Genomic DNA, 24,446 nt, shown 5'->3' with positions numbered 1-24,446 from the left:
AGATCCCGAGTGCCTTGGTTTGGCACTGCCAGGCAGAGCACAAACGCAGAGGAGACGTCAGGGTCCCGCTCCAACGCAAGAGTCGGGAGGCTACTGGGAAGTGGCAGTTGAGTGGGTTCACCCGTAACTCACCAGTGCTTCTGTCTGGGCAACTCCGGTTCCCTACGGCGAAGGGGAGAAACGCTTCCTGGCACTTCAGGTCGGCAAAAGAGCAGAACAGCCGAGTGGAGAGCAGGGGAACACAGCTGGCGTTTCCCTGGGTGCTCCATGCTCTCTCCCTAGGGAAGAGAAGGGCAGGTCAGCGGATTGCAAGGGACCTACGGTACCTGGACTGAACTGTGATGCTTTTACTTGTATGTGAAACCTTCTCCCGTGCTCAGCTTGGCGCTGGACCGCCGTCGTGTCCGTCTGCCTACCTGGAACTGCTCGTGCCGCTCTCCCCGTGCTGTGAGCCGATCCCTGCAGCGGTGCAGGGGGTCTGGTGCAGCCGTGGACAGAGCTGGATGCGGCTGCGTGGACTCTCCACCCGCTGAGAAACTCTTATTTCAGACTGTTCCCATCTCGGTTCACTGAAAGCAAAATTGGAAAACACAGGAAGGCTTTGAGCTGAGGATGTCAAAACATCTTGTGTGGTGCTTTTCTCAGAATGAACTACACCTTGCTAAAGCGTGGCAGAGCCTCACCAGTTCTGCTTTCTAAGATCATACCCCTGTTACTCCCACAGCCCCTGCCTGCTGGCCAGGCACCATCTCCCATGAGGCACGGGGGTCCCTTTCCGTCTTGGTGGGGCCCCTGTGTGACTCACTTGAAGGAGAAACTGCCAGAAGTTCACCTTCACACACGGGACACAGATGTGACATACAGGAACTGAATTCCCGTAAAGTATTTCCTTGCTACAGGAGCAGCAATTTAATGGCAGATCAAGTCAAGATGACTTGATCGTTTCAATTCAGTTCAGCCAATTCAGTGTTTCGGTTCGAGTGGAACCAACCTGAACTGAAATCTTTCTTTCTGAGCCAACTTCCTGTGGAATTTATTAGGAACTGCATTTTCTGTTGAGAAGGGACACTGATGAACAACTGCCATCGAGCTCGAGTACTGTGACCTGAGCAACAGATTTCACTCACTGACACCCACTCTTGCAGCGGAGGCGAGCAGAGTAACCATGGAAAATAACTGGTGACTTAATTAATTTTTTTAATAATTAAACTAACTTCAGGGTAACAAATGTGTTCTAGTGAGCCAACAGCAGAGCATGATGCTCGGGCACCGATCCGGCCTCGCGCTGTGGAGAAGCGCGGCGTGTTTGTTCCTGCAGGATCACGTTTTTGCAGGAGAGCTCACGGGGCACACGTGTGTTAAAGGGATGATGTCAGGCAGAGCCACTGAGGCATGAAACTGGCTGCAAATATACACCATCCAATTCAGCAAAGCTTTAATAAATGCTTTGAGAACTCCCCAGGTACAAAACATGACTGTGCAGAAGGTGCAGCGTCATAAAGACACGGCAAGTTGTTGATTTTGAAGCGTGCCCATTCTTTTTTAAGGAAAACCAATTTACTCGAATTGGCTCTGACAACACAGAACGTGGCGTGTGCCTGCATTCTGAAGTTAAAGCTTGGGAGTATGTGCAGAAAACAAACTGCAAACCACCTGCCTGCTGCCTCTCCTCCTTGGCTCCGTCCACCCACCGCGGAGCTGGGGATGGACTCCCCGAGATGTTACAGCCCCCTCCCCTCTCTCTGGGAGCAGGGTGAATACAGAGCAAATCTAAGCGACTGTGCCCCCCTCTGCGTACCCCCCACTCCCAGAGACAGCACCGTGACTGCCTTTGAAGGCTTCACACCCACTGTTTCTGAGTATTCTGCCTGTACCCCAGAGCAGCCTTTCATCTCGAGCCCTTCCTGGCGGAAGCGGTTAAAGACAAAGCTCTCAAAGGCAGCGTACCTGCCTGGATAGCTGATGAACAAAAGGAAAACAGAGCAATAAATAGACCTGCAGAGCTGTGCACTGCACCCGCCTACCGCGATAAGGCGAACGCGAGCGTGCTGCCAAGCCAGACGCGTGCTTAGAGCGTGCGAAGGAAAGCGCAGGTCGCCCTCCGCGAGCCAAATACAAACACCACAAGCCCCTGCGCATCGGCTACCCCCGATCAGAACCCCAGTGCCGCTGGCCTGCTGAGAGGGAAACCCTGAGAAGGTTTTTAAGTGTCAGCTGGGCTGGCACAATGTCTCGGGAGGGTCTGAACTGTGGATGGGTGTTGGCGTAGGATCTGAGACCACCGGCAGGATCCCTGACTTTCCTCTTGTCCCTTCACCACAGACAATTTCTCATCTGTCAGTGCAAAAGCAGAACCCTCATTTTACCAAGTCTCGGTAAAAACTGCTTGTGTGCAGCCGTCGGCTGCGCGCCGAGGAAGCACCTGAGCACCCCGAGTGCCTGCAGGCAGCGCGGCACGCAGCACGGCTTTCCTGTACTGGGGAACGCGCCAGGAGGAGGAGGAGGAGGGTCTACGAAATGTCAGCGACGCCGGGTGCGTCACGAGCTCCCCGTAGAGAGGCAGGAAGTATAAAAGACAGAGTTTCCCAAAGAGGGTCCCTGGCAGGAGCTGCGGCGCGTTGAGGCTGTGCTGGAGCAGACGATGCTCTAGCCCATCGTGTGACTGCAGCTCTGTTGGAGACCAGACCATGGATGGTGGTGAGTACCTGCTCCGCAGCCTCTGGCTGTGTCTCTGGCTTTACTGATCATGCCCAAATTCATGCCCCATGACACAGGGATGAAGCACTTCAGATAGAGTAGTTAAACAATAAAAAAGGTATTTCTCCTTCTACTACTGAAAAAAAAAAAAAGGTGAAGTTCTCTTTTACAAGGTCAAAAAATTCTTGATTACTTCAGAAACAGACACACAGAACAGGCTTGGGGCAATTTCAAGGGGCCATTCTATCCCAAAGCAAATATACAAATTATGTGAGAAGAGCTCCTTTTCTTCCACATTCTTAATAAAAAATGAGAGCCAACGCCTCCTCCTTGGCAACACCTAAATTCAGTGAATAAATCATTAGGAGCAAGCGCATCTGAGTGTATTGTTGGCTACGTCTCTGCAAATTGTCTCATGCAAATTGTTTCTATTAATGAATAACTTCACTACAGCAACAAAACTGCTGGAGAAGTTCGGGGTTTGGGTTTGCTCGGAGCTGGATCAGCCCCGAGGCAGTGCCCTTGCACAGGCCGTATTCCCATGGATTGCACGTCGCCAAGCACGTGGGGAAGAGCAAGCGAGAAGCCTCTTCCCTCTGGCACATGACATGCCATTAGGCACAAGGCAGCTGGTTTCTGTTCCTTGCTGAAAGATTTGAATCCTCTGTTGCCGTGCGTTACCGCTCCTTCTGCAGGCACCAGCTACCCGGAGCACCAGGAGGTGGGTGGCCGTAGGAGGGGAACGGCACTGTGGGCCGGAGACGTGGCAGATAAGGTGCAGGCTCCTCTTCCCCCGTAAGACAAGGATTTACTCCTTTTTTTGCTCGTTTTGGGGGGTTTTATTGCTCAAACATTTGCAAACACCTAACCCCAGTGTGACGGAGGTGCAGGGAAGAGAGACGAAGGCAGTAGCTTACAACCCGAGGAACCACGCTGGGATTACACCGCAACCGGTGCCTCTCGGGCAGAGCACGGTCAGCGCTGTCGTAGGGACAGGGAACGCGACGGGCAGCAGTCACGGAGCTCATCCCAGCGAAGCCTGGTTCAGGGTGTGAGGAGTTAAGCTTTCTAAGAGGATGAAATGGGAGGTATTGCTGCCTTCTCCCTGTGACATTTTCAACGCTCTGACTGGGATGTGAGTGGCTTCCCCAGGCTGGGAGGTGTAGGTGTCCCGTGTGAGGTGCTGCAGGCAGACGAGAGACAGTCTGTGAATACACCAATTTGAGCACCCCAATTCCCTGCAGGTGCCTCTGCCTGTAGCACCAGAGTATTAATTTCCTCAAAAAAGAAGAGGGCAAGATGCAAAAACTTGAAGCGACTCACGCAGGATCCCACAGAGAGCTGGTCCGGTACAGCCGGGGAACAACCGCTTCTGTCCATATCTCTGTCCAGTGTTTCAGCTCCCAAACTACTCCTCCTTTTCCAGGCAGGGATTTCTCCCCTTGCAGGGGCTGCGGGGATCTCTGGATTAAGCAGAGGGGTGCTCCACGTGCCGTGGCCGAACGTGAAGCCACATACGGTGCGGCTGGTGCTGAAGCCTGCGCTGAGCAGCAGACGGGGAGCTCAGGGTCTCCCAGCCTCTGCACTGACCTGGGGGTGCTGTGGGGGTGCCAGCTGGAGGCGCTGGGGCCCACAGGACCCCCCCAAGGCAGGGAAGTGATGCATTCTCCTGGATGCATCCTTCCAGCTCCTAGCCATCAAAGGCTTAGGAAATCCCTGAATTTTGGAATCTGCATCCAACCCAACCCCTCATAACCTGGCTGGACCTATTCACCACCCGCTTCAAACTCTTGGCCTCTGCAACATCGTGCAGGCGCTTTGCAGGTTCCTGGTTTTAGGGTGCTCAGTATCCGGGGGACAGCCGTTATTCTGATTCAGCTAATTGGTAAAGGTTAATTATGACAGGAAAAAGAGAATTAGTGAGAACCTGACAAGAATTTGTCATCGTACGACAACTTTCCCGCTTTGGGTTTTTTGTCCTGCTGTTGTATTTCAGAGGAACATTCCAGAAGTGTTTCACAGCACTGGAAGATGCACAGCATTACTGCCTTTTGGGGTTTTTATGGTTATATAGGAACCTGGAACAGGCTGCCCAGAGAAGCTGTGGATGCCCCATCCCTGGAAGTGTCCAAGGCCAGGCTGGATGAGGCTTGGAGCAACTTGGTCTAGTGGAAAGTGTCCCTGCCCATGGCAGGGGGTGGGGCTGGGTGGGCTTTGAGGTCCCTTCAACCCAAACCAGCCCGGGATTCTATGGACTTGATTGGCTCACTTTAAAAATTCATTCTTAACTTGCTTATCTCTGCTTATCTTGCCTTTTGATTCACAATTTCCTAAAAGGGGTGGAGGCAGATAATTATTAACTTTCTTCTACTACAGGTCTATGAACACATGAAGTAAAATTCTGCTCCACTGTTAACTCCCAGAATGATGGTCTCCTTCCCCTGCTGTGAGAAGTTTAGGGAAGGGGGGAGAGAACAGGCACCGTTAACTGCCAATAGTCATTATATCACTGAAGTATGATTAATTTTTCTCAGAAGTAGTCGGTTCTTTCCCCAAAAGCCTACTACACCGATAGTGAAGAGGCACCAGAAACTGGTACACGTTGAAAGATATAAACAGCACGTTACTCGCTGCCTACACATGTGCTACGGTGCTCGAGACCAAAACTTTTGCTTTGTGGTTTTAGCCAACAGAAAAACATTCTTTCACCAGGAGGGTTCAGCCAGGCTTGCTCGGCTTTGCCAACGCTCCCCAAAGCATTCCCGACTCCCGCTTTTCACATCGCGCGTTCCCAGCCCCCGCCGCTGCTCCTCCACACCGGCTCTGGTCAGAGGCTGACCTGCTCGGGGAGGAGCTGACCCGGGGCTCCGTCCTGTAGGGTTTTGTGTCCCACAGGGCTGTGTTTCTGCTCCTCGTCGGGGCAGACTTTTTGCTACCAAGTATTTCTTACTGTCAGAAGCTTTTCTGGGCGTACCTGGGGGATTCACTGCTACTGCGGCTTCCTTTATCTTGCTTAAGGTTAGCTGCTGACGCTGGGGGAGATTCAGATCAACAGGACGGGATTCATCTGTCCCTACCCACCCTTCTGCCATAGCATGGCATGAACTAGCTGCTACCCCAGGACAGCTGGACGGTGCCTAAAAACACCCATTTTTTCCCCTGCGCTATCAAGGGAAACTGAACAACCAACCAGATGCCAGCAGGATGAATCCCACCCCTTGTGCTCACTCCACGGAGTGAGGCTTTCAAAACCCACGGGGCTGCTGTCCCCTCTCCCTCTTCCATCGTGGAGCAATTCTCCTCTGCACACCTTCCCAGGGCCCGCAGGACAGGAGCTTGTGCGAGCTGCAGCACGGCAGCGCATCACCCGCCGAGGGACCTGGGGGCTGACGCGGGGCTCTCGAACGAGTCTGACTCATTTTCTGCAGTGGGTTTGTGTTGTCTTTTTATAAACCAGGTTTCTGGTTCAGTTTGCAGGGACTTTTGAGAGGGGGTTTTTTATTCTTAATATTTTGAGGAACAAAACTTGAGGAAAATACCCACAGCAGAGAACTGCCAGAGGGCAGAGGGAAAAAGAAAGAAAGAAAAATTTAAGAAAGCTACCTAAAAGTGCCTATTAAACTCCAGAGAGCACCTCATTTCCTCTCCGCAAAGCGTTTGCTTCTGCTTCCCCCTCCCTCTCTCCCCAGACCCTTACGAGCATGCAGGGAAGACGTGAGTGTCGCCCAGTCCACCTGAGACTGGTGACGCAGGGACTTGCCCACCGAGCTGGTGCGGAGGGAGGACGAGGCTGCAGCACCGCTCTGGTCACGGCTTTGCGAGTGCGTAAGCTGGGGAGGGGGGACGGGGGGGGGAGAAGAAACAGCACAAGCTTTTTTTTTTTTTAATACTGAAAATCATTTGACATTTAAGACACCTGAAACAGCAACAGAGAAAAAAAGTGTGAAGATCTTCAAAGGAATGACACTTACTGAACTGTTTCAGGATCGTTAGTTGAGTCACTCCATCAGCCCTATTTCGTTAGGCACATCAGCGTGTTAAGAAAGAAAAGAGCAGAGCAGCAACTCCCCGCACGCTCATGAGGTTTCAGATTAAGTAAGGACTGGGCTGGTTCTGGGGCTTGATGGGGAGATGGAACAAAAAGGAGGGGAAGATGGTACCGTGCTCAGGGGCCAAGCGCCCAGGGCCAACCGTGCTGGCGATCGGGCTGGCACAAGGAACCACGTGTCCTTGGCATGAGACCCCTGACATGTGAACCGAGTGATGCTGGGAGCAATGCACCGACGGCGTCGGATTTAGATTGGATATCAGAAAAAAGTTCTTCCCAGAGGGGGCAGGGAAGCACTGGGACAGGTTGCCCAGAGAAGCTGTGGATGCCCCATGCCTGGAAGTGCCCAAGGCCAGGCTGGATGAGGCTTGGAGCAACCTGGTCTATGGAAGGTGTCCCTGCCCACGGCAGGGGGTGGGACTGGGTGGGCTTTAAGGTCCCTTCCCACTCAAACCATGCTGTGATATGATTTAGGTTGGTGCCTTTCCTCTGTGGCCCTTCTCCCTGCCTACTTTTTATACGGCTCATAGGAAATTAATCGCCTTTGAGGCCCCAGCCCCTGCTCGGTGTGACAGGCTAGGACAGCTAATAAGCCTCCGTCACCAGGCACAGGTAGACATAGGGACCAACTCCAGGAGTCACTGGAAACCAGGCTATTAGGAAGGTGGAAAAGAACTCCAAAGGCTCCAATGGCTGGTTTTTGCAAAGGTCAGGGACCCCGTGCCTGTGTCCCAGGCAGGAAGGGCAATTACAGTCTGGCTTAAGTTCACCCATCAAGTTTAAGTGGTGTGGGCTCTCACTGCATTTCCTGTGTGTCAGACGCAGAAGTTAAAGCAGAGGCTGAAGGGAGAGATGGCTAAGCCAGATGCTCACCAAACCCCTTCCCGCAGTCTGGGACTGGTGAGAAAGCCACTGGGCATACGGAAAATACAGCCAGAAGCAGTTAGCCCAGTTACCCCCTCACACCCAACCTTGGCCTGCTCCATTCCTGGCCGTAGCAACGCACCATTTCACTCTGCAGATTGCCCCGGGAGTCAGAGGAGGTGAGGGGTGTATGAGCGTAACTAAGCACCCAGCTGTACACAGGATGGAAGTCAGGGAGGAAGGCCAGGCACAAGCTCTGCAAGCCAGTGGGAAGCTCATGTACAGGCTCTGGGGATGAGCAGTACGAGTTGTTTTCACATGTGGCTGAGGATCTCTCACCCACACACCACCCCTCACGTACAAACAGCACCTCTAATTACAGACACCAAAGCAACTTTCAGTCATTAACGATGCTATCGCACGTGCCAGCGTGGGGGTGCCGGCACAACGGCTGCAGTTACCCAAAGCAGTGGAAGCTCATCATCCTGGTCCAGTGCAACGCCTGCCCAGGAGACTGGCAGAGCAGGGCAGGGTGCAAAGCAGCCCTGCAAAGGAACAGAGCAGAGCTGCGTACAACGGGCTGCAAAGCACAACAGGGGCGAAGGAATGCAACAAGTTTATGAACAAACAGGCTTATCCACAGGGAGAAAGCCACGCTCCCTAGAAGAAACAGGCAGCTGAAGTCAAAGGCATCTCCTGCCTCTGCTCCAGCCTTGCTCAGTGATCCTGGATATCAGCAGGGAAGTGAGGGCTGCAGCATGGGGAACCAGCCAGTGCCTAGAGGGGCATCCCAGAAGGAGCAGTGTGAAGCTCCAAGCAGCAGACGCCAGCTCTCCCTCAAGGAAGGACACATCTGCTCACGCCAGAGGCGAGGGCTTTCTCCCAGTTAATTGCCAGATCACCACCTAGCCTGAGCAACTTTCAGTCACAACTGTCTGAGGTAAACACTGCTACATGCTTTAAATAGAGCAAAGAGAAAGCTTTCACTGGCCTCTGTGCCTCTGCTAACCACAGCAGGAAGAACTGTTTGTCTGAGATTGCTCTCACCATTATCACATCTGGCTCCGAATTTAATTTTTCCTCCCAGCTGTCAGCATCCTGCGTCTCCGCATCCCAGAGCAGCAGAAGCCAACGCTGACATTTAGAGACAAGCAATAAATTTCAGCTGGCTTCAGTCAGGTATATCCTGCAGGGAGCAGAGCTTTCCTGTTCTGCAGTGCTGCCACCACACTCTCAGGGAACAGCTGGGCCAGATTTATTGCACTCACAGCTCTAGGTTTTCACACGGGTTGGGTATCCCACTCCCCCACAGCTCAGAACAAGGCACAGGCTGCTGACTGCCTTCAGCCACCAGCCTTTACAGATGAAACTGGGGGGGCCCAGACTCCTGAGACTTTATCTGTGCCCTGACAACACCCTGTTACGTGTCCCTGGATTATCCTGTTAGCATCTGCACCCGGTTTTAGTTGCCCCAGCTGTGGGGAGCTTTGCAGGGTTGAGAATGCCATGGTCAAGTGCTGCTTTTTCAAAGTGAGCACCATGTGGAACCCCCTCCCTTCAAGTGCTAACACTGATCCAGTGTCTCCTTCTTCTGCAGGCAAGCAGCTAAAGGTCACCCTTGTCTTCAGCCTTCCTCTAATTTTTCAGGTAAGATGTGAAAAACAACATTGTTGAGATCCAGCTGCATTTGTGACGTGGGTAGAGGGAGATCTCAAAATCTTTGAGAGGCAAACAGCAGCCACCCACAGCCCTGCAGAGATGTGCGGGGACACGGCTGCTCACACCACGGGTCCAGCGCGTACGGGGGTGGGCGGTGAGAGAGCAGAGTGGTGCCAGAGGGAAAGCAAACAAAAGGAATGACAAAGAGAACAGCACCAGTGACGTACGCTGTGATTTTAAGATGGCCTGGCTGTTAGAACCGAGTCCCCTTCTAGCACCAAAATGAGCATTTTCAGGAAAGCCAAGAGCATCCTATGCCGGGTGCTTGGGAAGAGCCAGCTTATTGCTCTGTGGAAATACCAGGTCAAAGCGCTTGGCTTTACCCGAGGTCAGTGTCGAAGAGCTGGTGCGCCCAAGGAGGAAGAGTTCACAGCATCCTCCTCTGCCTGTTCCTGCTCAGAGTAAATCTGAGGCGGGAAGGAGAACCCAAAGCACAGAGCTGGGCTGTGACCTGCGCCGGAGCCGCGCTCCCACAACCACAGGAGCAGCTTCAGCTGCGCCGCAGCCCCCAGCTCCAAGAGGCTCAGCAGAGCAGGGAGAGTTTGCAGCCCACTGCTTTTCCCTTTCACTTCTGGTGGCATGCCTCCAGTGAGCAGGCAGGATGTGGTGAAAGCCAAGCCTGCCCCAGATGGAGCGCGCGCTAAGATACTCACTGATAACAGCAGAGGTATCCAGGGGAAACCTTTCATCTCTCTGCAGTGGAGAGCAGGTACTGGAGACTAATAAGTGACAAAAAAGCAGGGCACAGATACCACAAACTCGCTCTGCCCTGTAGGTTATGGCAGTGTAGGAAGATGAAACAAGAATAATCAACTTCCATCAGGGCAGGGACCTCAATGAGACACCAGCAACGTGTCTGTGCCAGCACGGTAACAGTTTCCTGCTTCCCTTGCTGTGCTTCCTCTCAGTCTCACTGACACCTCTATTAATTTAGCAGAGAAGGCAGCCCAGGGAGGCTCCAGCTCAGTCTTCCCACAGAGCCCTTGGCTCGCAGGGCTGCTCCAGCCGCTCAGCAGCCTCTCCCCTCGGCGGGGGCGGCAGCAGAACCAGGAAGCCCGGGAGGACACCGATGCCTGCCGTGCCAGGCTGCTGTCGTGACAAACACAACCACTGCAGCCCTCTTCTAGCACTGTCACAAGCGAGAGGGGACGGGAGCAACGGGAGCATCGCGGCGGGAGAGAGGAGGGAATAGCAAAGTCAGAAAATGCCAAACGAGTGGAGTCAGCCAAGAGGAAACGTTATCCCTCCTGAGAGGGGAACGCTGACGGATACGTTATCTGAGAACGCTGATGGATGTGTTGTCTTTCCCGGTCCAGCTGACAGGTGACTGTACCTACAGCTGTACATGGGTCCTGAAACACTCTGGAAAGCAGCCACACGTTTGAGAGTTTGCAGGTGTTCCTGCAGCTGAGCACTCAGTGGAATTCCCACCCTGAGCACCCCTAAAAAACCCCAAACTTCACATACTTATGGGAAATGGTTTCAGCCGCAAGACCCTGCCAGCTCTGGTAACGACGCTGGCACAGGCCAGTGCCTGGGAACTCCCTGGGACTTGGGCTGAGTACTCCAGCACCAGGCTCCCTTCCCGCAACGGCCACGGAGGGGGACAGTGCCCGTCCCAACACGCTTTTCTCTTCTTCCTTGTTCTAGTTCTGCACCGGGAACAACGTCACCGATGACTATGACTCCAATACCACCATCGACTACACCATGTTCGAGACCCTGTGCGAGAAGGAGGAAGTCCGTAACTTCCGCGCCGCCTTCCTCCCCGCCATGTACTCCCTCATCTGCTTCACGGGGCTGCTGGGCAACGGGCTGGTGATGCTCACCTACATCTACTTCAAGAGGCTCAAGACCATGACGGACATCTATTTGCTGAACCTGGCTTTTTGACCCTCCCTTTCTGGGCCACAAGCGCAGCCATGTACTGGCTTTTTGGGGAGTTTGCCTGCAAAGCCGTCTACTGCATCTGCAAAATGAGTTTCTTCAGCGGGATGCTGCTCCTCCTGTCCATCAGCATCGACAGGTACTTTGCCATCGTTCAGGCTGCCTCAGCCCACCGCTTCCGTCCCAGGATGATATTCATTAGCAAAGTCACGTGCGTCCTCATTTGGCTCCTGGCCTTCATCCTCTCAATCCCTGAGCTGGTTCACAGTGGTGTAAATAACTTGGACAACCATCCCCGTTGTTCCATCATCGCTAATGACTTGCAGACCTTCAACACTGGTATCAAAGTGTCCCAAATGGTTTTTGGCTTCTTATTTCCCCTACTGGTCATGTCTGTCTGCTACCTCATCATCATCAAGACATTGCTCCAGGCCCGCAACTTTGAGAAGAATAAAGCCATCAAGGTCATCATCGCCGTGGTAATTGTCTTCGTCGTTTTCCAGCTGCCCTACAACGGCGTCATGCTGGCCAAGACCATCTCAGCCTTCAACCACACCAGCTCGTGCGAGGAGAGCAAGAAGCTTGACATGGCAGATGACGTGACCTACACTCTGGCCTGCTTCCGATGTTGTCTCAATCCTTTCCTCTACGCCTTCATCGGCGTCAAATTCCGCAACGACCTCTTCAAGCTGCTGAAGGAGCTGGGCTGCCTGAGCCAGGAGCGGCTCTGGCAACTCTCCACCTGCCGTGAGAGCAAGAGGTTCTCCTTTGCCATGGAGACAGAGACAACCACCACCTTCTCCCCGTAAGCCCAGCTCCCGGCAGGCATTGACCAAGCTGGTACAGTTTGTACACTTCCCTGTTCTGAATGACTGGTAGAGCGAGACCTGCCACAACTGCAGGAAAGACAGCTCTAAGAGGGAAACCCTGTCCGTATTTCGGTCAGCAAGCACTGCTAGCCAACACTCCCATGGACGGAGACACCTCAGTAAAGCCGTGACTAACAGCAAAGCAGGGGAGACCGGTGAGTCTGGAATTTATCATGCCATTTCACCTTTATTTTAATCTTTCCCAGTCAAAATGAGAAATGCTTAAAATAGAACATTTCCCCTAAAAGTGACACATACCAAGACAGACATTTGTGCAACAGAATTGCTTGGTTTAGAGCTCAACTTCCAAGAGCATCATCGTGGCTTTGAACGTTGCTTTAACAAGACTACTATTGCTCTTCCACACCTACAAAAATGATGCCCGTTGCACTGACTCTGTCAAGCCAAAACAGCACCAGCAGCCTCAGGCTCCGAGCTTAATCCAATGCACAGTATAAGCTGTGAAGTATCCTAGCACACAACTCTGCCTTGCCTTCCCCTGTGAAAAGTGAGAAATTTCCATAACTAATACTAAATCCATACACGTAATATACACCATCTCAGTAACTCCGAATACTATTGTGGCAAACGCATATGTCTGCCAGGAAAAGCACAAATCCCACTTCACCTCTGCCTGTATCCGGTGTTTCACCTACAAAGAATGTGCATCCTAAGGAGCACAAGTTATTCCATCCCGACGCTGACTTGAATTCTTTAGAAATTCTGCTCCACACTGGAAATTGTCTCCTTTAGCTTCAGAAAAGGGCATCTGCCTGCACAAGGCTGACGCACGGGGAGCTACCGCAGTTCGGATTCGAACTTTCTGCACAGACAAATTAGTTACAAGCTCCAAATAACCGACGTCTTTCCAGTCACCGAGTGTACACCCTAAACGAAGAAACAGGTACTTCTGCACCCAGCCAGCCAGGTGCTTCACACAGATTTTTACCATTCGGCCACCCGGCCTGCCCCGGTGTCATCCCTACTCCCGACGAGAAGGACTGTTGGCTCACTCCCTCGATACAAAGCGTGTTTGATAGGACTGGTGCCTGAACCCTCAGAACTGTAAAGATTCACGCTCAGGGAAAACCTGTATGCCTTTCTTAAGGCAAGACATTTGAATTCAGGACATAGCTGTGCCCATGCTCCAACCACTTCAGTCTGCCGGGATCTGAAGCTTGCTCGTACCTAGCGTTACGGGCTGCTGCGGACGCTGCCTGCCGATTCTCACACGTGCGCGGGGGCCAAACGCGCCATTGCTTGCTGACCTCAAGAGATAAACAAGAATGTGGGTTCTCTTCTCCCTTCCCAATCAACCTATCTTTCTAGAAGGACTTCAGCAGCTGGCTGTGAAGTCAGGTATGTATGTCACTTATAAGCTATTTGAAAACCTGTTTTCCACTCATAGTGCCAGTGCTAATACAGATGCCATTCACTGTGGTTTGATTAAACTGCAAAGGACGGTCACGTGCTGGAGATCACTGCCAGGATCACCTACTTGAAAGGAACATGGCAGCTGAACAACAGATGATTCTCCTGCAAAGTCAGACCTTGAAAAGAAGCCCAGAATGTAACGCCAGTTGGTGCTTTTACTAGAAGAGCAGAGATTCCTAGCGACAGATAATGGGAACTGGCCAACCGGGGAGGAGCTGCTGCCATCGTCTGTGTGTCTTGTTGCTGACCTGTGAGCTCCGATCCCCGTAGCCAGGCTCAGCGGTGAAAGGCCCTGGCCAGGAGCCGCTCCTGGTGCGGGGCAGGAGTGGGCTTGGACAGACTCATGCCCCAGAGAAATTCTGGGGACACTGCAAGGCACATTCCAGTGGACATGAGGGGCAAAACACACTTACTAAAAAGACACGTATACTTTCTTAATACCACACGTGGCTGCCATCATAATTAAATAAATTCTTCCTAAACCATTTGGCTCTGGGGTATGGGATTTTGCCAAAAGCTGGGATTCAGGAATTCACATTCTGCTCCGCACTGCCTGTCTACGCCTAAGTACAATCCCATCCAACTGTTTAACGCCCACGTAAGGTGTACAGATGTGCTGCTTCTCTGTCCTGTGAAACGGGGGGTTACAACTGACACCGAGTAGTCATTTGTTCTTGGTTTGTTCCTACAATCCTTGCTCAGGCAAGGCACTCTGCTAACGAGAACCCTGCCAGAGCAAGGAACACCCATAATACAGGGTCTTTTTAAGTTTTCCTCATCAGTAATGATATCTTCTTAATGTAGACTCACACATGTAAAGCTGCTTTACACAGAAAAAATTAAATATATACATGAATGTACCCTGAAAATACACTGCTTTAACTAAAAATTACTATGCAAAATACATCCACCTATGGTGCATGCTTCACCAAAACATGCAGTTGTACTTGTCTCCTGTTTGATAACAGCCATTCCCCTTCCACAAGCTGAAAAGTCTTCAGGTCTTTATCAACTCGATGTATTCTAAGTAGGAAAACACACGGCAGCTTCCATGGAGATGAGATACTAAAAGCATCAGCCGAGACAGCTGCAGCTGGTGCCTCCTCCACAAGGCAGCAGTGACTTCAGGGTGCATGGCTTTTGTTGCTGTTGGTTTTTTTTTTAATTTAACAGACAGAACCACTTTGCCATTTATTCAGATGAATCACGTTAACACTGGCCTAAGATCCTAACTTGAATTTCCCACTGAAGTCTGAAAACTGACTGTATTTTGCTACTTGTGGAAAATAAATTATAACAATTAAAAAAACAATACCTTCGTTTATCCAGTTATTTCCTCCATAGGAAGTTTCTTGCGTGTATCAGTCGTTCATCCTTCTGGTCCCGCCGCAAGCTGTTTGTTGATGAACCTAGCTTCATACCAGTACTGCCCTGCAGGATAACAAGCACGTAAAATAAACTAATTAGGGAAAAAAAGTTGATTTATTTCATCTGTTGATGAATTACATGGTAAACAAGCCAACAACAGATTAAATAATTGTCTTCATTTTAATTATTAACCCAACTGCCTTAACACTATGGGGTAGACCTGATGGCTACTTATCAACGTTTCTGTGAAAAGCCTTTATGTTGTAACATTTCACTTTAAATTTAAAACGTCAGTAATGAAACACAGTGTTACCGTGCAAATTGCTCCCAGGAGAGGCAGTGACCGCAGCCCTGGCAGGCAGAACACCTACGTACCAGGAAAGAGGAGTGATTACCATGCTGGTTGAGATGGGCTGTCCATCCAGTCCAGCCCTGCAACTCAAACAGGCCAACGTGGTGTGATTAACGTGCACAGAACACATCTTCCTGACCTCTCCAGTTAATTTATGCCTCGAGGCACACAGGGACAATGGATATCCTTCACAGAAAGTGTGTTGTAATTGCAACCATGGAATCAAAGAGGAAGGAACCTCAATGAAAACCAGAAGACATGAAGCTTTACGTTTGAGTGCCAAAACTGAATACCATTTCTGCTTTCACTAAACAATGCGTGTAGCTCATGGTTTCACCCCAGAGAGAAAGTATTAGGCTAGTTTCAGCATCCGGCCCAGAGGTTCAAGCAGCAATAAGGAACATCTCAGCACCACAACACAACTCTAGATAATAACAGTCTAAACCCCAGCTCCTAAAATAAACATTCGGTCTCACTTACCACAACCAGCTCGAAGCCTCAACTGCCCTGAGCCCAGGAGCTCATCGGTGTCAGAGATGCAGCCTGCAGAAACAGGAGCTCTGACCGAGAGCGCACAGCATACGGAACAACTGGGGATGGGCAAAGAGCCACCCTGCTTTTAACAACTCCCTGCAAAGACTGTGGGACAAGCCTTCAAACAGGACAGTTCCTACATGTGAAGAAAACAGAGACTCCAACATACAGCCCTAATAGAAACCAGTAAAACTCAGCCCACCAATCAACCACCCAAGTACACACTTCTGGCCACAAATATCCCATAACCTGTTACAGATAAAAGGTCCATCCCTAGGACTGATTTAACCCATTTCAGTACCTTTCACCAGCAAGACAGAGAAGTTTCCTCTCACAGTTCACTGGGGAACTGGGATCAACCTCAGTCTTAGACCTTTTCCGAAGTCAATTAAACCTGTCCCTCATTACAGAAAGGGGCCACCAGTCTGCAATAAACTACACCAAACACAGGAGGGACATCTACCACCCAGCCACAGTCGTGTGGACCCCAGGTGGTTCCTGCAATCCCTTCTCCACGTGTTTGTGGGAAGCCTCTTCATCACTCAGAAACTGGGATCAACCTCAGTCTTAGACCTTTTCCGAAGTCAATTAAACCTGTCCCTCATTACAGAAAGGGGCCACCAGTCTGCAATAAACTACACCAAACACAGGAGGGACATCTACCACCCAGCCACAGTCGTGTGGACCCCAGGTGGTTCCTGCAATCCCTTCTCCACGTGTTTGTGGGAAGCCTCTTCATCACTCAGAAGCCCTGGGAGGTGGTTCCTGCAATCCCTTCTCCATGTGTTTGTGGGAAACCTCTTCATCACTCCAAGGAGAGCCCTGGGCTCCTCCTTGTACCACTGCTGATCACTCCTCCCCTGCCAGATTTTTACCTATGCACGTGGGCTAGTCGGTATTTTTAAGAAAAGCCTTTGGTGCCAAACAGATCTGGGCTGGGCAGGAGGTAAAGTGGAATTAGGGGGAAGTAAACTGGAACGAGGCCTCTCTAAATGCAGTTGCATCCACCTCGGAGCAGGCACTGGTTTGTCCCCTCCCTTCCCGTGCCGTCCCAGGCACTGCTTCCCATCACTTGCTGGTGAATGAACTGGCTAATGCGAAGGGGAAGCTTCTCCCGGCACGGCTGTGGCTGCTGGGGTGCCACCTGGGAGGCTGCGGGAGGGAAGGGCTTGTCACCCTAAGAAAGAAGGAGCTGGAGCTGAGGGAGGCAAACAAATGCTAAAAATAATGCACGTGGGTGATGAGGAAGGGTGGTGGCACGCTGCAACCATCAGAATAGCTGGGAGTGGGCTATGGTTTCCTCTCCCCACATCTTCTTTTACGTGGAAAAATAACCCAAATTCCTGTTTTGGGGGTGGAGGTGTCAGATCTTGAGGGAGAACTTCTTACATGGCCAAGGATCTTCCCCCCCCAAGCTTGTCAGCAGAGCTGCCCTGCCTGGGGGCCACCTTCCAAGGGGGCATCAGCCTCTCCCAAAGGGGCCAGTAGTGGGATTCCACTCAACGAGGGGATTGCTCCCCTCCTACCTGAGCCACTGTGAGATGGATCTGGGGAAACTTAAGCCCCAGCTGCCCCTTGTTTGTACCACCACAAGCAGCTTCACGACCTCCAGTGAATCAAAGGGCCTGACCAGTCTGGAAAACAGATTTTTTATGGCTTAGCTGAAGGCAGGACCAGCTCAGAGCCTACTATTGGCACAAAGGACAGGCCAAGAACACGGAGGTGGAATATGAGGAAAAATAAGTAGATAAACCACAGCATGTTGCATTTAGTGAGAGCACAGTTCACTGCCAGACCACCTTACAACCCCAGTGTGGTGAGAGGGTGCTTCAGGGGCCTGGAAAAGGGATGATGGATGTCTAACGTAATGAATAACCCTCTCCCTGGGGATGTGGCTGACCATAAAAACAGAAGATGCACAGAGGGATGGGATCTGAACAAGGTTTTGCTCAGTTCTTAGACACGCTTCCTCAAATGGGCAGTTTATTCCTTGTGGGGACCTAATATTAATAGCCGAAGCACAGCACGAAGAGGTAAGAGGGAAGAAGATGAAATAAAGGCAGCAGCTGACTAGAGAAGAAGAAAAGAAAAAAAAAGTATTACCTAACAATATTTGCTCTCTGCCAGGCCTTTTCCTGCTTGAATGCCCCTTTGTTCTGCAGGAACCTCCAGGCTGGCACTGAGCAATTCCACCCAAAGGCTACACGGCCAAGGCAGCTCCAGCGTCTGCACATTGCCTGTAGCGGCACTGCAAGGGGAAAGGGAGCTCAGTCCAATCCAACGGTTCAAACTTCGGACAAGAAAATACGGGTTGTATCCCGAGCTCTGCTCCTCAGTGACCTGAGTCAATGCTGCGCTTCGTCCCCAAGCACTAAAACGGGTAAAATGTCACTTTGCATCAGCAGTACCACGGCCGGGAGCCTTACCACCCTCTCCTGAAACAAAAAAGGCCTCATGTGCTCAGATTTTGCAGAAAGCGTGAGTTTTCAAGGACACACACAGCTCTGGGCAGCAGACTCCCCTATCTTCAAGCTGTGCTGGAAGTTATTTTTCACCTTCATCTTTTGGTAAGACCCCAAGTCTTCACAGAACTAAGAGTCCTTCCCAGGCCAGAGTCAAATCTGCTGGATATTAAGCAAACACCCATCACTGCCACAGCTCGCTACAAAAATCTTACTCAGGTCTTGACAGGCAGGGAGACTTTCGGTTCACCTCCACCACACACAGGGCAGATGCAGAGCCAATCGAGGCACACCTTCATCTTTTGGTAAGACCCCAAGTCTTCACAGAACTAAGAGTCCTTCCCAGGCCAGAGTCAAATCTGCTGGATATTAAGCAAACACCCATCACTGCCACAGCTCGCTACAAAAATCTTACTCAGGTCTTGACAGGCAGGGAGACTTTCGGTTCACCTCCACCACACACAGGGCAGATGCAGAGCCAATCGAGGCATCATGTATTTTTTTTGAACCCATGCAAATCTTCAGCTTGCAGGAAGCGAAACTCTAACTTCCCTTCCTGCCGCTTTGTTTTTTTAATTCAATTGTCTAAAATAAGATAGCAAGCAGATATTTGCTCTCCTTTCCTTGCTGATGAGCGCTGTCGCACAAACCCCAAATTCTTGAGTGATGATGTGGTTTACTGGGAAATTTCTGAGACTGAAGGACAATTCTAAAGTCTAGAGTCATCCTACAAGAGGGGAAAAGACCAAATAATTTCCAGTGCAATAAATAGCCCAAAAGACTTTCCAGGATGCAGAGACACACCGCCCTGTACCAAAATCAGAACTTCTCCCCTCGATTCTGGCTTCTTCTTCTTTAAGTAGGAGCAAAACTAAAACCCACTGAAAGCAACAGCACCTTTCAGGAAAAGGCTCTGCATCACCTCGGGAGCTGGTATGAATTTTTCGTGTTATGCAACATGAGAGAGGAGAGGAGGTAAAATCCCAAGGGCCACACGCACGCAACCAAGCCTCCCGAAAAAAACACAGGAAAAAGAAACCACCTGATATGTTCCCCCTGAAGTGCCGAGGGCTTCACTGGCTTTGCAACAAGAGTAGATGGATATCTGTCCAGGCTGCAGAACCCCGTGCAGTGACAGGACAGTGACAAATACAGCTACTTGTCACTCCCCACCTACCCTGAAGGCTTCTGAAAAGCCGCGCTCCTCTGGGACGGTGTCCTGCCTTACACTCACACAGCGGCCAGACTCCAAGTGCCCCACAGAAGGAGGAGGGTGCCCTTAAAATCCTCTAAACGAACCAGGTAGTAAAAAATAAAATCCTCCCAAGCAGAAAGAACTCACAAGTCAAAGTACCTTTTCCAAAGACTCCCTGAAGCTTTCATTTCCAAGAGACACTAGAGCTTTTACATCCCACACACCCAACAAAGGCAACCTGTTTCCTACCCAACCCTCTGAAAATGAAGATGCTGAGTCGGGCATCCAAAAAACTCTTTGTTTGACCAAGGTGAGTTCCTCAGACCCTGATCCCGCAGGCCTTCTTGCGCTCTAGCACTGGAGGCATTCTGGTTTACCGATCGTAATTACAAGGAAAGTAAATATTCCCCTCCGCAGCAGGAGCACGCTGCCCTGCCGCACATGGGGACTGCCGCGTCCGAAGGCCTCCGCTCTCTCTGGTTTAGGGCCATAACTGCCACCCGTAGCCAGCGTGACCTTGCAGGTTTCTATACGACACCCACTGCTTTGCATCTCCTCAGCAGGGCATCGCCCCCCTCCATGGAACGTTAAGGTGGAAGGAGGTGTGATCACACGCTCGCTCACATCTGCACGCATCTCCCAGCAGAACCGGTTTCAGACTCCGGGGCCTCTCGCAGCAAAATTCAACCCACACTGGAGCAAAACCTCACCGCCGGAGCTGCACAAATAGCAGCTCATGTTTTCAGGGGAGAGTTGACTGATTTCCTCAGAGATAACACGTTCCTTCTAAGTTTTGGCTACACCAAGCAGTGAACGAATCTCTACCCCCGTGCCAGGGCAGGGAAGGGGGAGAAGGAAAAACAAGTCTCCTTCTGGATGACTAACACAGCCAGCCACTACTGCCACGCTGCAGCTCAGCTCTGCCCTTCAGCCCGGAGCTGCACGAGGCTCCTCTGAAGTTAAGACGTTTGCAGTCGGTTCCTGTCTCCCTTGCCAGAGGGTCACAGGTAGCTACAACACTTCTGGACCCGACCACACGCAGAGGGTGGGAGACACTGAATGTCACAGAGCTGTGCTCCAACAGACGTGGCTTCCAAAGGCTTTGGGTGGGATTGCAAAGCTGGCAAGATCCTCACAAGACTCATCAAAACGTCTTTATTGCCAGCAGCTTCTGGCAGGCCTCCACACCCGTCTACAAATGAGCAACCCTCACGTGCCAGCGCTGCCTGCACGACCCAACAAACAGCCGAGCGGCGTGCAGCCAGAGACGCGGAGGCTGTTTTGAAGCGTGCTGCAGATAACAAACAGCAGAAAAGGTCTCCACGCCAACACAAGCAAGACCTGAAGCGCTGCCAGAGCCTGCCCCCTCAGCTAGGATCGTGTTTGGGGCGTTGCATGGGCTGCGGCCCTTGGATGTGCCCCCTCGCGCTGGCTCGGCCGGCGTGCTGGTGGAGCAGCATCCTGCAGCACCGCAGCTCTGCTGCGCAGCTCTCCTGCCACCCGCGACAGCCGTCCCTGCATCAGGGCTGCTGCTCCTCCTGCACAAGAGGGGATGGAGATGATGCATTCGGGAGACACCGGTTCTGCAGAAGAGCTGCTCCTCTCCGAGGGTCTTTCTCCCCCAGGACCATGGGCTAGCCAGCCTGCCAGGAGCAATCAAAATGGCCATGTCTCTGGCATGTAACACCGCACCTTCCCGCAAAAAAGAGGGACAAACAAAACACAAAACACGTGTGGTGGGAGAGGGGCAGGAGAAGTGGAAGCAGAGGGCAGCCGGGATGTGTCCAAAACACCTCCTGGCCCTAACAACTGGCCGTGCCTTACAGATCCTGTACAGCATGCTGGGAAGGAGGGAGGTATCTCCCTGCCGAGCAGAAACCGTGATCTTCAGCTTGGCAATTAATGCCCTTTTTAATCACCAACACAAAACCAGTCTGCCCCACAAGGCATTTCCCCCCGCAGACATGCCCCGAGTTTGCCGGTCATGGCACATGGCCTGAAACACACTGTGAAACGAAGCTTCGGGGACGAGTAACCAAGAGGAAAACACTCCCTTTGCCTCCCTGCGAGGGAAGCTACCTGCAGACAAAACCCACACCTTATAAGCACAGACAGGCAACAGAAGGCATCCTCACAACGCGCTGGCAACCGCCCCAGGCCCCAGGGGATAACCTCTGGAATGACACGACAGCGCAGCCGGGCGGCGGGGCGCCAAGCAACCACGGCACATCCAGAACAAGCCCACGGTCACAGTCCCCTCTCGGCATCCGTGCCAGCGGAGACAGAAAGCTGCGATTCTGTAAGAAAGCAGGGGCACGATCTCCTCTGCGTCCTTCCCCCCGAGCTGTCCTCCTCTCCTCTTGCCGCCAGTCACCCAGGAGATGGAAAAGCACCCTCTTCTTGGGAGCCTTTCCCAGCCAAACCCTTCATCTCTGGCTGCTGCCCGCGTAATCCAGAAGCCAACAGGGCCAACCACATCCCTCTCCTTGAGAGATGCTGACACCATGTGGGAAAGGCTGAGAAATGCTCCACCCTGCGCCCACCAAGCCAGGACTCTAGCAAAAACTCGGGAAAATTCCCTGAAACAAAGATGTAGGTCGGCCAAATCCCTTAGATGTGCTTCCCGTGACGCCCACACCTCTGTGCTCCTCCAGTATGTGTGAGGTGTAACTCAATTTTGCATGCGTTGGGTTTTTAAGGGAGGCTAACACTGGGGTGACTGCTGCTTCCAACGCTTACTTCAAAACCCCTCCACCTGACCCGTTTTCCAGTGCTCGCCCCCAGAAAAGGCCCTGCGATACACCATCCTTCTCATCTGTGGAGGGATTCCACCAGCCAAGCAGTCGGGAGGGCGCATGGCAGCGCTCCCAAATGAACCGGCAGCAGAAGCCACCACCTCCCTTTCACCTTCAAACAGGCTTCTTGCAAACTGAAACCTGGCTCCATGTGGGTTGGCTGGGTAATGCCTCTTTCTCCTGTTTGCATAAAAAAGAAGTCCTTTCTTTGTGGCTTTCTGCAGAAGTTAAATGAACAAAAACAACAAAGGTTGCTCCACCTATGTAGATGGCTTTTACCTGAAAGGGATACAGCCCACAGCTGGCACTCCACCCACCCAAACCTTAAAGAAATAAACATAGTGACATAAAATCTGTTATCAAGGAAAGTTTCCCCACACCCCCTCACAAAAACACTCACTATTTTGTTCTCCGAGATGCTGCCAACTCGCTTCTCCCCCGCAAACCAGAATGTGTGCATCAGATGAGGAAGCAGACACCCCTTTTTGGCCTTAAAGATGTTTCACTAGACATTTTCCCAAGACTGTTAAAAACCAGGAGACGTGCAGGAGGCAAGGAATTTCAGCTCTTTTCTAAAAAACATCCAAGCAGAGCCCCCCAGAAATGAGTGATACAATGATAAATAAAATGCTAGTCTGTGTGTACACCAGGCTCTCCTACGGTAGGACAGGCCAGCACCGTCCTTTGAGGGTTACGCTCCGTAACATCAGCCAAGGTCACGTTTTCAGCCTGAGTCCTACCGCCGCTCACGAAACATGGATTTTATCACTGACGTCAGTCAAGCACCCAGGTGCAGGCACAGGCGCTGCTCCTGAGAGAACAGGACGGCAGCGGGTTGGCAGCAGGGAGTGGCGTGACCCTGTTCATCTCTGCTCTGCTCTTCTTCCAGCCACAGAAAGGCCCTACCCTGCTCCCACCGCTCTCCTTTCAGTCAAGGTAATCCTGACGCAGTCAGCAAATACAGCGATGCTGCAGGGCTTGAGCAGAGGGTCACGCCATCTCTTACCTGCCACGCTCCCGTTTTCCGGTGTCTCCTCTCCCACGTGCACTACTCGCAGCTGCCGCGGTGCTTCTGGACAAGTGACATCCACCAGCTTTCCCTGCAAAGTAAGCATTTCAAAGCGTTGGCTCAAGGTTTGACAGGCTCCGGACAGCAGCACAAAGCTAGGCTGTACCAGGGCTTCTGCCAACCACCCCTGACCTGGCACCAGCTTTCCAGGCACTTTGGTGCCTTCCTATTCCATGCTCTGCCTCCATCCTCAGGGCTCGCTTTCCTAAGCACAACGCTTGGCATGGCGTGGCTTTGGGAACCAATTCCTCCCCGTTTCAATGAGTCCTGATCACTTCTTCACCACAGGCCCTGAAGAAACGGCGGCCTGAATGCCTCAGCACAAGGAGAAGCTTGGGATCTAGTTCCCTTCCCAGCTTGCCTACACATTCCTAGCACGATCCTAGACCAACCACTGAGGAACAGCAGGTCTCAATTCCCCAGCTATAAAATGGGGCCATTAACACTTAATTTCTCTCATCCATTGTCTGCCGAGATTGTAAACTCAGTAGGAAAGACTGTGTTGGTACAAACCCTAGCATGAAAGAGCCTCCAGACATAAATGAAATATATCATAATAAAAATCATTTAAAGTCCCCAGCAGGCAGTTATAGAAGTAGGAGGATAGAAGAGAAACACATGCTTGCTGTTTAATGACAAAAATAAACACTCTCCAGGCAGTGAGGAGACACTGAGCTCCCTGGTGCAAGGCTCCTCACTGTTTTTCCGGGAAGGGCTTTCTAAGCCACAGCTGGGGATGCCAGGCCAGATACCACCAGGCAGGTGAGACCCCATTAACCCCATCAGCATCGTCCTCTCCTTGCATCCTCCCCACAGCACCTCAGGCCACGGGCACAGGGAGCTTAGGCACACGGTGCTGCTGACACCGCAAGGACAGCACATCAACATCCTCCCCACAGCACCTCAGGCCATGGGCACAGGGAGCTTAGGCACAGCACATCCGAGTGGCACACGGTGCTGCCGACACCACAAGGACAGCACATCATCCCCTGTCCCACAGAAGGCAGAGTGGAGGGAAGCCCAGCCCTGCCAGCCCACACCATTCATTGAATAACGGAATCTTTTAGGTTGGAAAAGACTTTCAGAATCACCAAGTCCAACCGTTGACCCAGCACTGCCAAGGTCACGGACCCGTGTCCCTCAGCACCTCGTC

The 24,446-nt window shown here is 51.8% G+C and overlaps 1 protein-coding gene across 1 annotated transcript; it reads left to right on the top strand.

The window, feature by feature from the left end:
• Positions 1–2,687: 2,687 nt before the first annotated feature.
• Positions 2,688–12,024, top strand: LOC104513950 (C-C chemokine receptor type 7-like). Its single transcript, XM_010157461.1, is given in 4 exon segments — positions 2,688–2,697; positions 9,207–9,256; positions 10,979–11,213; positions 11,216–12,024. Coding segments are annotated over 4 exon segments (1,104 nt in total).
• The last annotated feature ends 12,422 nt before the right edge of the window (positions 12,025–24,446 follow it).

The sequence above is a fragment of the Eurypyga helias genome, unplaced genomic scaffold, assembly GCF_000690775.1.
Source record: "Eurypyga helias isolate BGI_N326 unplaced genomic scaffold, ASM69077v1 scaffold10548, whole genome shotgun sequence".
In the NCBI taxonomy this organism is placed as follows: domain Eukaryota; kingdom Metazoa; phylum Chordata; class Aves; order Eurypygiformes; family Eurypygidae; genus Eurypyga; species Eurypyga helias.
Note: the sequence above shows the minus strand (reverse complement) of the source record. Positions and strands in the feature narration are given on the sequence as shown.